The sequence below is a fragment of the Chlorocebus sabaeus genome, chromosome 4 (genome assembly GCF_047675955.1).
Source record: "Chlorocebus sabaeus isolate Y175 chromosome 4, mChlSab1.0.hap1, whole genome shotgun sequence".
Classification (NCBI taxonomy): domain Eukaryota; kingdom Metazoa; phylum Chordata; class Mammalia; order Primates; family Cercopithecidae; genus Chlorocebus; species Chlorocebus sabaeus.
In genome coordinates this window covers 88,864,158-88,878,963 of record NC_132907.1, presented here as the reverse complement: position 1 = coordinate 88,878,963, position 14,806 = coordinate 88,864,158, and the positions used below count along the sequence as shown (strand labels likewise).

At 38.1% G+C, this 14,806-nt stretch overlaps 1 protein-coding gene across 2 annotated transcripts in view; it reads left to right on the top strand.

Moving 5' to 3' along the window:
* The window catches only part of ICE1 (interactor of little elongation complex ELL subunit 1), a 73,053-nt gene that overhangs the window by 46,736 nt on the left and 11,511 nt on the right, over window positions 1–14,806 (top strand). For both annotated transcript variants that reach the window (XR_012092825.1, XM_007961161.3), the window contains 2 exons: window positions 3,424–3,614; window positions 5,834–5,940. Coding sequence is in view for 1 of the 2 variants with exons in the window: in XM_007961161.3 (XP_007959352.3) it covers window positions 3,424–3,614; window positions 5,834–5,940 (298 nt within the window). In the remaining variant the exon portion in view is untranslated. The remainder of the gene's footprint in view (window positions 1–3,423; window positions 3,615–5,833; window positions 5,941–14,806) is intronic.

The window sequence follows — 14,806 nt, the reverse complement described above, 5'->3', positions numbered from 1 at the left end:
AGTTACCTGTTCCCAGAGAGTTACCTGCCTCCAGAGTTACCTGTTCCCAGAGGGTTACCTGCCTCCAAAGGGTTACCTGTTCCCAGAGAGTTACCTGCCTCCAGAGTTACCTGTTCCCAGAGGGTTACCTGCCTCCAGGGGGTTACCTGTTCCTAGAGAGTTACCTGTTTCTGGAGAGTACTTGCCTCTAGAGGGTTACCTGCCTTCAGAATGTTATCTGCCCAGGCTGCTCCTGCTGTCACTTGGTCTTTCCGCTTGCACACTAGAGCCCATCTCCTTTCACCTGTTCGGAATTAAGCAGGGTATGGTTAAAAAGACATTACTTATGAAGAACATACCATTTTAGTAAATGTATTTGCTAAGTATTGTGTCAAATAAAAATACATAGTCAAAGCTTTAAGAAAGGGACAAATACTTGGGGAATAAAACCCCATTGTATTAGAGGATTTTCAAATGCTTGCTTACAGAATTAAACATCTAGTAAACAAAAATGAGGACATAGTACAATTCATTAATTTAAAAGTAAATGTGTATGAAGAATATTTTTTATATATCTGTGACACATTTACACAAATGAATGATGAATTGACCACATGAAAACATTAGTTTCTAAAAAGTAAAGATTTCACACTCAAAATTCCCTGGTAATAATTCAGTAAAATTTAACAGAAAAAAATTTCAAAATATTTACATTTACTTTGAAATTGAGACATACATTTGTAGACAATCTGGGAACAAATAAAATATGAAAAGTAAAATCACAGTCTTAAAAGTCAATGAAAAAGTAAACTCAGAATCAAAGATCTCTAGCTTTTTTGGAAAACATATACTCATTAAAGTATCTTAAATGTCTTAGTTGTTTAGCAGAAAATAAATGAAGTTAACTGCTACTCATCTTCAACATTAGAAATATAATAAGGGAACCAGAGAAAAAGAATAAATTTTAGGAGATAGTAGTAATGAAGTGGAAAAGAAACAGAAACACATAGAAGATAAAAATACTGCTTTTTAGCTGACAATGCAGATCAGCAGAAACAGAAAAGAACAGAAATAGTGAAGATTTGAAATGGGAAAGTGGACACATAGGACACAGAATGAGAAGACGACTATCTGCAGTAGATTTGGAAACGGTGATTTCCTAGCAAAATACAAATGATCAAAATTGGCTTTGGGATAGAAAACTTGAAAAGACTGGTTGAAAAGATAAAACTTTTCTGTACAAAGACATGTATAGATTCCACCTGAGTTTTAATCTAATCTTTAAAGAACCAAGTAACTGTAATCTATTTTAAGCATGAGGAAAAACTGAAAGCCTTCTGTTCATTTCTAATAATAAAACCCAATTAAAAATGCTATAAGAAGGAAAAAGCCAGTTTTTAGTGAGTCACTTAGATGTAAGAAGTGTCACTAAACAGGAGATTTCAGTAATGTATTCAAAGAATAATACTTTATAACTAAATAGAATTTATCCTGATAAAACAAGGAGAATTCAGAATCAGAAAATCAATACATTACTAAATTAAAGAAGAAACCCCCATGGGATTATTCCTAGACTAGGAAATAGAAGGCAACTTATTAAATATAATACCGCTAGTTAACAAAGTAGTATTATCTTCAGTGTAAATTTTGAAATTATTTCAGTTTTTAAAATCATGAGTTAGCGATTCCTGCTGTAACCGTGGTGGGAAGTATTTCCCTGTGTTGGGTTCTTCAAGGTGGTTCCTCCTGCAAGTTTTTCTGGTGCAGCTGATAAAATCTTTAAGGATGCTCTATGTGTAGAAGTGACTTCTTGGTTTAAATTACTGCTGAATTTTAAAGTTGTAAATTTATAAACCTTTTTAAAAAACCTTTAAACTCATGAGTCTTGTTTCATTTATAAATCAATTAATTGTTAACAAAGTAAGAATGTGTTCACTTTGGCCATTGATTAATGTTAGTTAACTCATGTATTTAACAGATTAACATTTCCTAAATAATCTTATTTACAAATTTCAGTACGTTAATTATCTTAAAACTTTAAACATATTCATAAACTTAAGATATATTCTTGAAAAACACTTAAAGTAGGCCTTCAAATCTAATAAGCATAATCTTCCTAAACACTTAAGCAGCTCTTGAATATAAAAAGTCAAATTGAGAATGTAGAATGTGAGTTGTAATAAATATTCAAACAATGTTTACAAACTTAATTACATTCTGTTAAACATGTCTAATTAAAATTATGATTCTAATACTAAATACTTCCAATTATAGCCACACCTGAAACACAGGAGATTCTCAGCACTTTTACGGAGCATGTATTGTATACATGCCGATTATCCCATGTTCACAATTACTACAAAATGTAAAATAGATACTCAAAAAAGTGAATATATGGATTTGATTTCTTTCATGTCAAAGTTTATTTTTGCATCTCCTCAGGTTGCAAAGTCACTGATTTTTCTAAGTGGGAAATATTTACCATTCTGGCTGAGTTTTGGTTGTCAGGTATATTACTTTGAACCATGATTTGGCTATGGATTATCTTACAGAAACCTTGAGACTTAGAACCTTTCAGGATACAGGTTCTGAAAGGTTCACTTATTGAGTCCTAGTAATAAAGCAAATTTCCAAGCCCAAGCCTTTTCTTGTATTACGTATATTGAGTATGATATGTGTATTGTTTTTATAATAAAACTCTCAAGCAGTGCTGGTGGAAACATGAAAAAGCATGACTACTTTGCAAAATCGTTGGGCACCTTCTTATAAAGTTAAACCATTTCTTAGCCAAAGGCCCAGGAGTTCCACTCTTAGGTATTTTCAAGAGAAGTGAAATTTACATCCTCACAAAGGCTTGTACATGAATATTCATAGCAACATGAACAGTAGTCAAAAGTGAATTGATAAACAGTAATATATCCATATAATTGGTTACTATTCAGCAGTAAAAAGTGTTCAAACTATCTTTCATGTAGCACTATGGATAAATATCACAACACATTATACACAGGTGTGAAAAAAGCCAGAAGTAAGAATCCATTACTGTCTGATTCAGTTTTATGAGTTTCTTGAAAAGGCAGACTGATACTCAATGTCAGAAAAATAATAGAATTTAAATAATTTTTAGAGGTTTATTTTTGAAATTATAACTAGCTTCCTAACTTTAATTCTCTTGAGTTGATGAAACTGTGCTTTCCTATCTGGATTACAGGTAAGCTCTTTTCTGCCTGATTGGATCCTGCGTCCTGCTTTTTAATCTGGCTCATCCAACTCCTGTTGTGTCATCATTCTATGACTAAGATAAACATGATCAAACTGTTTTGAAAAGCTGTTTCTGATTAAATGATTAGTCATCGAATGCTTATTATAGTCTTTTAGATAACTAAGGTAAGATGCATTATATTTGAAACTCCAGATTTTATTTTATTTCTTTTCATTTGCTAGAATGCCCCGGTAGATGTTGGCTTCATGGTTTCTAAGCTGCTTTTGACCATACAGTTATGTCCAAAAACAGAATTTCAATCTAGTGAAAAATTTGGTGAAGACCTAAGTGATAACACTTGGGAATACATATTTGCCATTGATCTGCTCTGCTGCCATCAGAAATGGATCTGGACACATGATAACATCATAAGGTTAGTTATTTTACTAACTTAAATAAAGATGTGTTATTGTGAGGTTGAGTTGCTGAATGCTGAATTGTGGTTTGAATAATTTTTGTTGTTTAAGCACGTAAGGCAGATGAAACATTTACAAATGACGCTGCTTTTATTTTGTAAGAGTTAATAAAACTACCCTTAAGATACCTTCATCATGGCCGGGCATGGTGGCTCACGCCTGTAATCCCAGCATTTTGGGAGGCCGAGGCGGGCGGATCACGAGGTCAGGAGATCGAGACCATCCTGGCTAACACGATGAAACCCCATCTCTACTAAAAATACCATAAATTAGCCGGACGTGGTGGCGGGCGCCTGTAGTCCCAGCTACTTGGGAGGCTGAGGCAGGAGAATGGCGTGAACCCTGGAGGTGGAGCTTGCAGTGAACCGAGATTGCGCCACTGCACTCCAACCTGGGCGAGAGAGCAAGACTCCATCTCAAAAAAATAAAAGAAGCTACCTTCATCACTATCACATTTTCTTGCTTTATTTTCCTTTAGTACCTGTCACTACTTTTTGTTGAATTCTGCTGTTATCATCTCTCCCCAGTAGAAATGACTGGTGGGGCAGAGGGTGGCCTTGTTTGGCTCGTGGCGTATCCCCAGCATGTGGAACAGTGCCCACACAAGGGGAGCACCTGGCCAATGTATGTTGAATGAAATTATCATTATTGTAACATACAGATACTCACAAAACTTAAAGGGAAGAGAAATATTCAGAATTATAAATTAGCAGCTCCTCCCACCTGGGAGAAAATTAAGCTCCCAGGCATTCATTATATGTAGTAAATTAACTTTTCTCTGTGCATTTATAATTCTGGCAATAGCTTTGTACTATCTCTGGGAGAATGGAGAAAATTGTCACTCAAATAATTTTTCTGTAGGTCTTAATTTTCTTATGGAACCCTGGCTGAGAAAGGCTGGTTTAAGGGAGTTGGTGACATTAAAAAGGATGCATCAAAGGTTTGATAATCCATATCCATATCCTTGAGATACTTGAAGCTGTGGAAATTACCTTGTCCAAGGATCTATGTGTGTCCAAGGATGTGTGTTACTCTTGTTCATCATCTTGACACTAAGGGAAGATTAGACATCTGAATGTCAGACAGTAAGGAATCAAATCATGGCACTCCTCTATGAGATGATAGCTATATTAAAACACATAGCTATGAATGGATTACTATGTATTGACATGGAAAAGTATTTCCCAGTCTGTTACTAAATAAGAAAAGGACAGAACAGTCTGTCCAGTGCCAGTCTGTATAATGATGTGTCAGGGCCTACTGTGGGCCTCAGCTTTCTGAATCCTCATGGGAACCCACGAGGCAGGGGCCCTGTTGGCCCCACTTACGCTTGAAGAGGCCGGGGCTGGTGCCCGTCAGAGATACTTGGTCCACGATCCCTGCACTCATGGTGAAGATGTCAGCAAACATGAGGATCTCCACCTGAGCAACTACAGACCCTGCTCCCTTCCTCAGCGCTGCTGGCTCTCTACAGGTTGTTTACATCCATGGAGAGTGGGGAGTAGCTAGAAGAAAAGACAGAATTAGAAGAGTAATAATGATCTGAGACTGAGTTTGGAGTGCTTTTAATTATCATTTTTCTTTTGTCTAATAAACTTTACTAGTGATACTTTATGAATGCCATGAAAGAATTAGATACATTTTTGAAAAAATAGAAGACAAAGAGGAATTGGCACTGTTTTCAGTCAGTGGAAAGTTTCTTTTATCCATCTAAAGTGTTACTTGATTACTGAAGTTACAATTTTCCTCTGGCTTTTTTCTAGCTCCTTTTTACATGCACAGCTTTATTTGTCTGTGATCCTGCCAGGTAACTTGGCTTTTAAAACACAGGGGCTGCTTTTGCACCTGGAGAGTCCAAGTGAAAACTGAGGCTCTACCACTTCCTAGTTCTGGGACATTGGGGTTGCTGTTCAGTTTCTCTGTCCAAAGCCTTGTTCAGAAGAGTTAGAATAAGATGCAAGCACTGAATTTCCAGCCATGTTAAAGCTAGCGTGGGCACAGCCATGCTGTTGGAGAAGATGTGAGCATCCAGTATCTGTTCTCACTTGAACTTACAATGTTAGATCCTTAGCAAGTACCCTCTTTCACTGATTGCTTAAGGATCATTTATAAGATAAGTTATTAATATTATTTGAGTGATGATGAGCATACATCTTTTCATGTTGCTGTTTTATAGTAAGGAGCTGTGGCCTGTAATGGATAAGTGGATAAAATACAGAAAAGGACATGCGAACATTGCGTATACTCCTGATATTATTATAGCCTCAATACTGAGGCTGATTGGTAAGTTATCTGTTTTATTATTATTATTTTTCTTGTTATTGATGACATCTTCGTGCAAGGGTGGGGGGTAACTGTATAATAATATATGTTGACTTTGAAAATTTTCCGTAATGACTGATTTTACAACCATCAGAGTAGATACTTTTGTGCTTTTAAGTCAGTCTTCTTTCTCTTTTCTTATAATGTTTTATTCATCTTTTTCAGAGGTTAAGATTTTTCATGTTAGTACATTTTAGTTATAATTGAGCTCTTTTTAGATGCTAATACTAATACACATAAACACTAGGATATATAAGTTACTATAAATTATATTGTAGTTTCATTTGCTTTCTAAAATAAGGATTATATTAAGCCATTCTTGCATTGCCATAAAATACTACCTGAGATGGGATAATTTATAAAGAGGTTTCATTGGCTCACAGTTCTGCAGGCTTTATAGGAAGTAGAGTGCTGGCACCTGCTTGGCTTCTGGGGCATTCTTAGGGAGCTTTCAATCATGGTTGAAGGTGATAGGGGAGCAGACACATCACATATATAAAGCAGGAGCAAATGAGGGGTAGTGGGGAGGTGTCACACACTTTTAAATGACCAGATCTCCTGTGAACTCAAGAGCAAGAGCTTGCTCACCACAGGCATGGCCCAAGGCATTCATGAGGGATCCACTCCCATGATCCAGACACCTCCCACCAGGCCCCAACTTCAGCACTGGGGATTACAGTTCAATGTGAGATTTGGGTGGGGACAGATACACAGACTGTATCCAGGATATCTTCACACCACCTGCCCCAATGTTTTCATACTTGCCTGTTAAGGGTCACTTAAATGAATTACAGAAGTTAAATGATTGTTTAAAAATATTTTAAATGAGACATGGATCCTTCTTAATCTCATATTTAAAGAGGACCTCAATGGCCATTTGGTTCTCCTTCCTTATTTCCTACAAATTGTTAGTTTTTGTTTTTACTTATCTTCTACGAATCTTTATTTTTATTTTTACTTATTTTTTTGTTCTATCTCGTCTTCAACAAGCTGCTGTCAAGGCCCTGCAGAATTATCAGTGATAAGATCTATTAATTAGAAAGATGTCTTTGATACAAAAAACCCTTCAAAAAAATCAGTGAATCCAGGAGCTGGGTTTTTGAAAAGATTAACAAAATAGACCACTAGCCAGACTAATAAAGAAGAAAAGAGACAAGAATCAAATACACACAATAAAAAATGATAAAGGGGATATCACCACTGATTCCACAGAAATATAAACTGCCATCAGAGAATACTGTAAACACCTCTATGCAAATAAACTAGAAAATCTAGAAGAAATGGATAAATTCCTGGACACATGCACCCTTACCAAGACTAAACCAGAAAGAAGTAGAATCTCTAAATACACCGTTTCAGAACAAGTTCTGAAATTGAGGCAGTGATTACTAGCCTACAAACCAAAAAAACCCAGGACCACAGGATTCACAGCCAAATTTTACCAGAGGTGCAAAGAGGGGCTGGTACCATTCCTTCTGAAACTATTCCAAACAATAGAGAAAGAAAGAATCCTCCTTAACTTATTTTAGGAGGCCAGCATCATCCTGGTACCAAAACCTGGCAGAAACGAAACAGAAAAAGAAAATTTCAGACCAACGTCTCCAATGAACATCGATGTGAAAATCCTCAATAAAATACTGACAAACCAAATCCAGCAGCACATCAAAAAGCTTATCTACCATGATCAAGTCAGCTTTATCCCTGGGATGCAAGGCTGGTTCAACATATGCAAATCAGTAAACGTAATCCGTCCCATAAACAGAACCAATGACAAACACCACATGATTATCTCAATAGATGCCCAAAAAGGCCTTCAATAAAATTTCAACATCCCTTCATGCTAAAAACTCTCAAACTAGGTATTGATGGAACATAACGTAATTAGAGCTATTTATGACATATCCACAGCTAGTATCATATTGAATGGGCAAAAGCTGGAAGCATTCCCTTTGAAAACCAGCACAAGGCAAGGATGCCCTCTCTCACCACTCCTATTCAACATAGTATTGGAAGTTCTGGCCAGGCCAGTCGGGCAAGAGAAAGAAATAAAGGGTATTCACATAGGAAGAGAGGAAGTCAAATTGTCTGTTTGCAGATGACATGATTGTATATTTAGAAAACTCCATTGTCTCAGCCCAAAAACTCTTTAAGCAGATAAGCAACTTCAGCAAAGTCTCAGGATACAAAATCAGTGTACAAAAATCACAGCCATTCCTATATACCAATAATAGACAAGCATAGAGCCAAATCATGAGTGAACTCCCATTCACAATTGCTACAAAGAGAATAAAATACCTAGGAATACAACTTACAAGGGATGTGAAGGAACTTTTCAAGGAGAACTACAAACCACTGCTCGAGTAAAAAGGACACAAGTGGAAAAACATTCCATGCTCATGGATAGGAAGAATCAATATCGTGAAAATGGCCATACTGCCCAAAGTAATTTATAGATTCAATGCTATTTCCATCAAGCTACCACTGACTTTCTTTGCAGAATTAGAAAAAAAACTACTTTAAATTTCATATGGAACCAAAGAAAAGCTCATATAGCCAAGACAGTCGTAAGCAAAAAGAACAAAGCTGGAAGTGTCACACTAGACTTCAAACTATACTAAAAGGCTACAGTAAACAAAACAGCATGGTACCAAAACAGACATATAGACTAATGGAACAGAACAGAGACCTCAGAAATAACACCACACATCTACAACCATCTGATCTTCGATAAACCTGATAAAAACAAGCAATGGGGAAAGGATTCCCTATTTAATACGTGATACTGGGAAAACTGGCTAGCCATATGCACAAAACTGAAATTAGAACCTTTCCTTACACCTTATACAAAAAGTAACTCAAGATATATTGAAGACTTAAATGTAAAACCCAAAACCATAAAAACTCTAAAAGAAAACCTAGGCGATGCCATTCAGGACATAGGCATGGGCAAACTTCATGACTAAAATGCCAAAAACAATTGCAACAAAAGCCAGAATTGACAAATGGGATCTAATTAAACTAAAGAGTTTCTGCACAGCAAAAGAAACTACCATCAGAATGAACAGGCAACCTACAGAATGGGAGAAATTTTTTGCAATCTATCCATCTGAAAAAGGTCCAATATCCAGAATCTATAAGGAATGTAAACAAATTTACAAGAAAAATACAACCCTATCAAAAAGTGGGCAAAGGATATGAATAGACACTTCTCTAAAGAAGACATTTATGCAGCCAACAAACATGAAAAAAAGCTCATCGTTAGAGAAGCGCAAATCAAAACCACTGTGAGGTACCATCTCATGTCAGTTAGGATGGTGATCATTAAAAAGTCAGGAGACAACAGATGCCGGTGAGGCTATGGAGAAATAGGAACACTTTAACACTGTTGGTGGGAGTGTGAATTAGTTCAAACATTGTGGAAGACAGTGTGGTGATTTCTCAAGGATCTAGAACCAGAAATAACGTTTGACCCAGCAATCTCACTAGTGGGTATATATCCAAAGGATTATAAATCATTCTACTATAAAGACACATGGACATGTATCTTTATTGCAGCACTGTTTACGATAGCAAAGACTTGGAACCAACCCAAATGTCCATCAGTGATAGACTGGATAAAGAAAATGTGGCATATAATATACCATGGAATACTATGCAGCCATAAAAATGAGTGTATGTCCTTTACAGGGACATGAATGAAGCCAGAAGCCATCATTCTCAGCAAACTAACACAGGAACAGAAAACCAAACACTTCATGTTCTCACTCATAAGTGGGAGTTGAATAGTGAGAACACATGGACACGGGAACATCACACACTGGGGCTTGTCAGGGTGTGGGGGGTAAGGGGAGGGAGAGCATTAGGACAAATACCTGTGGGACTTAAAACCTAGCTGATGGGTTGATAGGTGCAGCAAACCATCATGGCACATGTGTACATATGTAACAAACCTGTAGGTTCTGCACGTGTATCCTAGAACTTTAAAAAGAAAGCTCTCTTTCTTTTGACCTGACTTCTGTATCTGCAGCATGTATTCTTTGCCCCTGGGGAATATGAAACAAGCTTCATCCAATTTCTGCATTATAGCCCTTAGATACTTTGAAGACGGTTATGACTTTTAAGTATCTCTGGATTTTTCTTAATTAAAACTCACAGATAGCATCATTTGAAATAAGGTTAGTGTTTGAGAATACGTTATATAAGTGAGTCTAAAAATAGATCACAGTAGGAAATACCCTGTGAATTTTGTTACTGTATCGGCAAATTTGCATTCCTCCTCTGTGTGTACTTTGCATGCACATATAGCAACATTGCCCTAAGTAAATAAAATGTTTCTAGACAAAAACTTGGTTACAAAGTAGACACCAAATTTCACTGGAAATAACCAATAATACACTTGGAGATAAGTTACCAAACAAGAGGATAGGAAAACCAAATGATTGCCAAAGACTAGGAATTCAGAAGAGATATATCAGAAGATAAACAGAGGCACAGAAGTGGAAATGAAGAAACTATGCCACGTGGTGCACAGGTTCAAAACTTTTGCTGAATTCCTCAGTTCAAGATAACCCTCAAGAACAATTTCCATTCTAGCTGTGGAGCACTAGGGAACACAGGAGGGTCAGTGATGGCATTCCCAGCAGTTAGGTGACATCCGTGTATCTGGAAATGCTGATTTCAGCAGCAGCTTCTCTTACGAATTCAGGAAAAAATGCTCATGCTTTTGACTCATTCTAAATTGTGAAATCTTTTTGAGAGTTAAAAAAAATCAGAAGAGATGTTTTAAGGTGTAAATATATATGTTATCCTAGATAATCTGTGGAATTTTCAAAACAATAGGATATTTTTTTAAGTTACACTTTAAAATATGGTGATTTTTTGGTTCTTGTTTTAGTGGTTGTGTTTCTGTATTGGTTAATCTTGAGAGGAAATGAGTGAAGATTGTGTTTTTTGTGCTCAACAGCCTTGTACAACAGCGGAAGCAGCCTCTTTGCGTTTTAGAGGAGGGTCAGCTGGACATGTGATTTATCTTGGTGTCTTCTCTAGTGTCTCTTCTAATTAGTGTTTATCTTCTGGGGTTACCAGATTTGGCTGGCCATCCAAATTGCCTGAGAAGCTTTTTAAACAACACAGATTCTCAGACTCCATCTCCCGAGGTTCTGATAGTGTTAGGGTTGTGTCTGCAAAGCTCTGTAGGCATGCTCATGAAATAATGGGTTTGGAAAAGAGAATGATTGCCATAAATAAAATAGTATACACAGTCATTCACCACATAACAATGTTTTCATCAGCAGTGGAGCACATACCAGAAGGTGATCTCAGAAGATGATAATACCTTGTTTTCCTGTACCCTTTCTATGTTTAGATACACAAATGCTTACCAAAGTGTTACAGAAGCCCCCAGTATTCGGTACAGGAACATGCTGTACAGATTTGTAGCCTATGACTAGGCTGCAGCATATAGCCTAGGTGTGTAGCAGGCTGCCCCGTCTGCGCTTGTGCAAGTGTACTCTAGGATAATGTTTGTCCAAGGACACGATCTCCTAAAAGGTGAATTTCTTAAAATGTGATCTCCTGGCTAAGCAACCTGTGACTGTACTTTACCTTTCATTTAGATGTCACAAAACTCTTTTAAAGAAAACTATTTAAGATTATATACTTTCAAATATGTACCTTAAAATATGTGAATTAAGAACATGTTAATAGTTTATTTAAAAAGAAGGATGCGTAATTGTAGGGAGAAAATATGGCTTGTCATTTTATTCAAATCAAGTCTAGTTTATTCTTTGAATCTTTAAAATTCTGGCTGTTGAGAGCCAAATAATTTATGACTTTAATAATATGTATTATTTAGAGTAATATATGCATACTTATACAATTAAGAGTGATATACAATACAATTATATGTTATAGAGAATAAGAATAATGTGTAATTAACATAATATATAATTGACAATACCATGTACTAAAATGCTTATAAACATATAAAAGCAGTTCAGAGGATGGATAATTAGTGTAATGTCGAAATAAGAGCAAAGTCGGGAAGAATAAGCCCTTCTCAGGTCTGCTGATGAAGTCGTGTGCATGAGCCAGATGGATGTGGGGAGGCTGGAGCACAACCTAGCGGGCCGCCACGTGTGCACAGGTGTGCCAGCACAGGAGAGGAGCAGCAGAGCCTGGTCCCACGTGTCCTTTTGGTGCCGTGGCACTATATGCAGGAGATGGGACTCAGAACCAGGCAGCTGCTGGGTGACAAGGATAGTGGTGTGGGCTGAGGGCAAGGGGTGAAAGTGAGTGAGGCCTGCTGTTTAGGCCGGGCAGATTTCTCAGAAGTGACATTAATACCCCCACCCCCCAACACACACACATACACACAAAAACACACTCATCTGGATTGGGAGTTTGAATTGTTCCTAAGGAGAAACTGTTAGTGAACTTTCTTGCCATTTCTGAATCTGACCTTGACTGAAAAATTGAGTAAAAGTGATATAATGATATTAACTTAAGTCATACACTAATCTTCATAAAATAAAGGAATTGTCTTTATTCTTTTTTTTGTTGTTTTTTGAGATGGAGTTTTGCTCTTGTTGCCCAGGCTGGAGTGCAATGGCGCCATCTCGGCTCACGACCACCTCTGCTTCCCAGGTTCAAACGATTCTCTTGCCTCAGCCTCCCAAGTAGCTGGGATTACAGGCATGCGCCAGCACGCCCGGCTAACTTTTTGTAGTTTTTTTTTAGTGGCGACAGAGTTTCTCCATGTTGGTCAGGCTGGTCTCGAACTCCCAGCCTCAGGTGATCCGCCTACCTTGGCCTCCCAAAGTGCTGGGATTACAGGTGTGAGCCACCGTACCCGGCCTCTGTCTGTTCTTAATTCAAAATCTGCACATCCTATTAATGAGATTTTTACTCCATGGACAATTTAAAAAGTTTTATATCAGTGAGACTTGCGTTTTCTAATGTTGGATTCAGGTGTGGGCATTGCTAACGGCAAATGGCCACAGGATTAGTACATGGGGTTTAACTCCAACCTACCTTAATGCTAAACTGTTAAAAAGCATTTTGTGGAATGTTCAAATTGCTCTAGAGTCACAGAAATGTGGTGGAGAACAGAAACTCATCTCACTGCAGTGCTCAGTTCTTGGCAGAGCTGAGGCCTGGAAAGATTAAGTCCTTGTCTGAGGCCATACAGTGGAAAGGAAGCAAAGTTGGGATAGAAATTTGCCTACCACTGGATTCAGTGGAGTGTAAAGTTGTAGAATACCATCTTTCTGCCCCAAAGAGCTTTTACAATCCTGAATAATTTGCCCCTCCTGGTATTAACTGGAACCTAGAGCTAGAAGAAGACTGTGTCACATATCAGGTTTCTGCAGGTCAGACTGAAGTAGCCATTATTCAGTGATTTCTATCCGTTCTCTTGGCAAATCTGTTAGCTTTCCTTCGAAATTGTGTCAGCTCACCATTCCTTTGCAAACTTGCATCCAAAATTTTAAATGAAAACCCTGCTGTCTTTATCTTCTAATTAGTGTTTATTGGAAGGGTCTGTCCTGTAGACTTACTTTGTGTGCAGGCCTCAGCTCTCCTCCAGCTCCCTTGACAGTGCTGGGGATTGAGATTCGCTCCACATTTCTTATTTGTATTCTAATACAGCTGGATGGCCCTGGGCATCCTCACATACCTTCTGTGGGGAGCTCTTCCTCCATCATAGCCAATCTGTCATCTGTGTTGCGTCATCGTATATTGAGTCTTTTTCCCCAAATCATCTACTAGACTCATGATTTCCTCTTATTTTACTCCTTAGCTCCATTAATTTAAATCGCTTATAAAACTGAATTTCATTAAGCACTTTTAATTGAAAGAAAGGGATCCATTATAACATGATTATATGTTTCCTGGGAACGCATGCACATCCCATGATTGAATAATGCCATAGCTGTGTTGGATGCACATCCCTTTCTCTGCTGTTAGTCATACATTTAATATCCCTGGTAGATTGTTTCAGAGGACAGATCCAGTGGTATGCTGTTAGCAGTTTAATCTAATTGCAAAGAGATATTTGAAAGTGGTCAGTAACCTGAAATTTCTGATTTCTGAAGTAAATTACTTTTCAATTTCCTAGGCTCCCTAGAAATTATTCAGATATTTACAGTGTCATCTTAAATTGGGAGTTATCCTGATATTGTTTGATCAGTAATTATTTACTGAGCATCTGCTATGTATCACAATATTCAGGCTGCAGGTACCTAGCACTAAGCTAGTTCCTGTAGAGGTTACAAAGTAATACAAATTACTTAAGTGCCCCATGTCAGTGTCTCCACATTTAAAATAGAGATGAGGGGCGGAGCAAGATGGCCGAATAGGAACAGCTCCAGTCTCCAACTCCCAGCGCGAGCGACACAGAAGACCGGCGATTTCTGCATTTTCAACTGAGGTACTGGGTTCATCTCACTGGGGAGTGCCAGACGATCGGTGCTGGTCAGCTGCTGCAGCCCGACCAGCGAGAGCTGAAGCAGGGCGAGGCATTGCCTCACCTGGAAAGCGCAAGGGGGAAGGGAATCCCTTTTCCTAGCCAGGGGAACTGAGACACACAACACCTGGAAAATCGGGTAACTCCCACCCCAATACTGCGCTTTAAGCAGACAGGCACACCAGGAGATCATATCCCACACCTGGCCGGGAGTGTCCCACACCCACGGAGCCTCCCTCATTGCTAGCACAGCAGTCTGTGATCTACTGGCAAGGCAGCAGCGAGGCTGGGGGAGGGGCGCCCGCCATTGCTGAGGCTTAAGTAGGTAAACAAAGCTGCTGGGAAGCTCGAACTGGGTGGAGC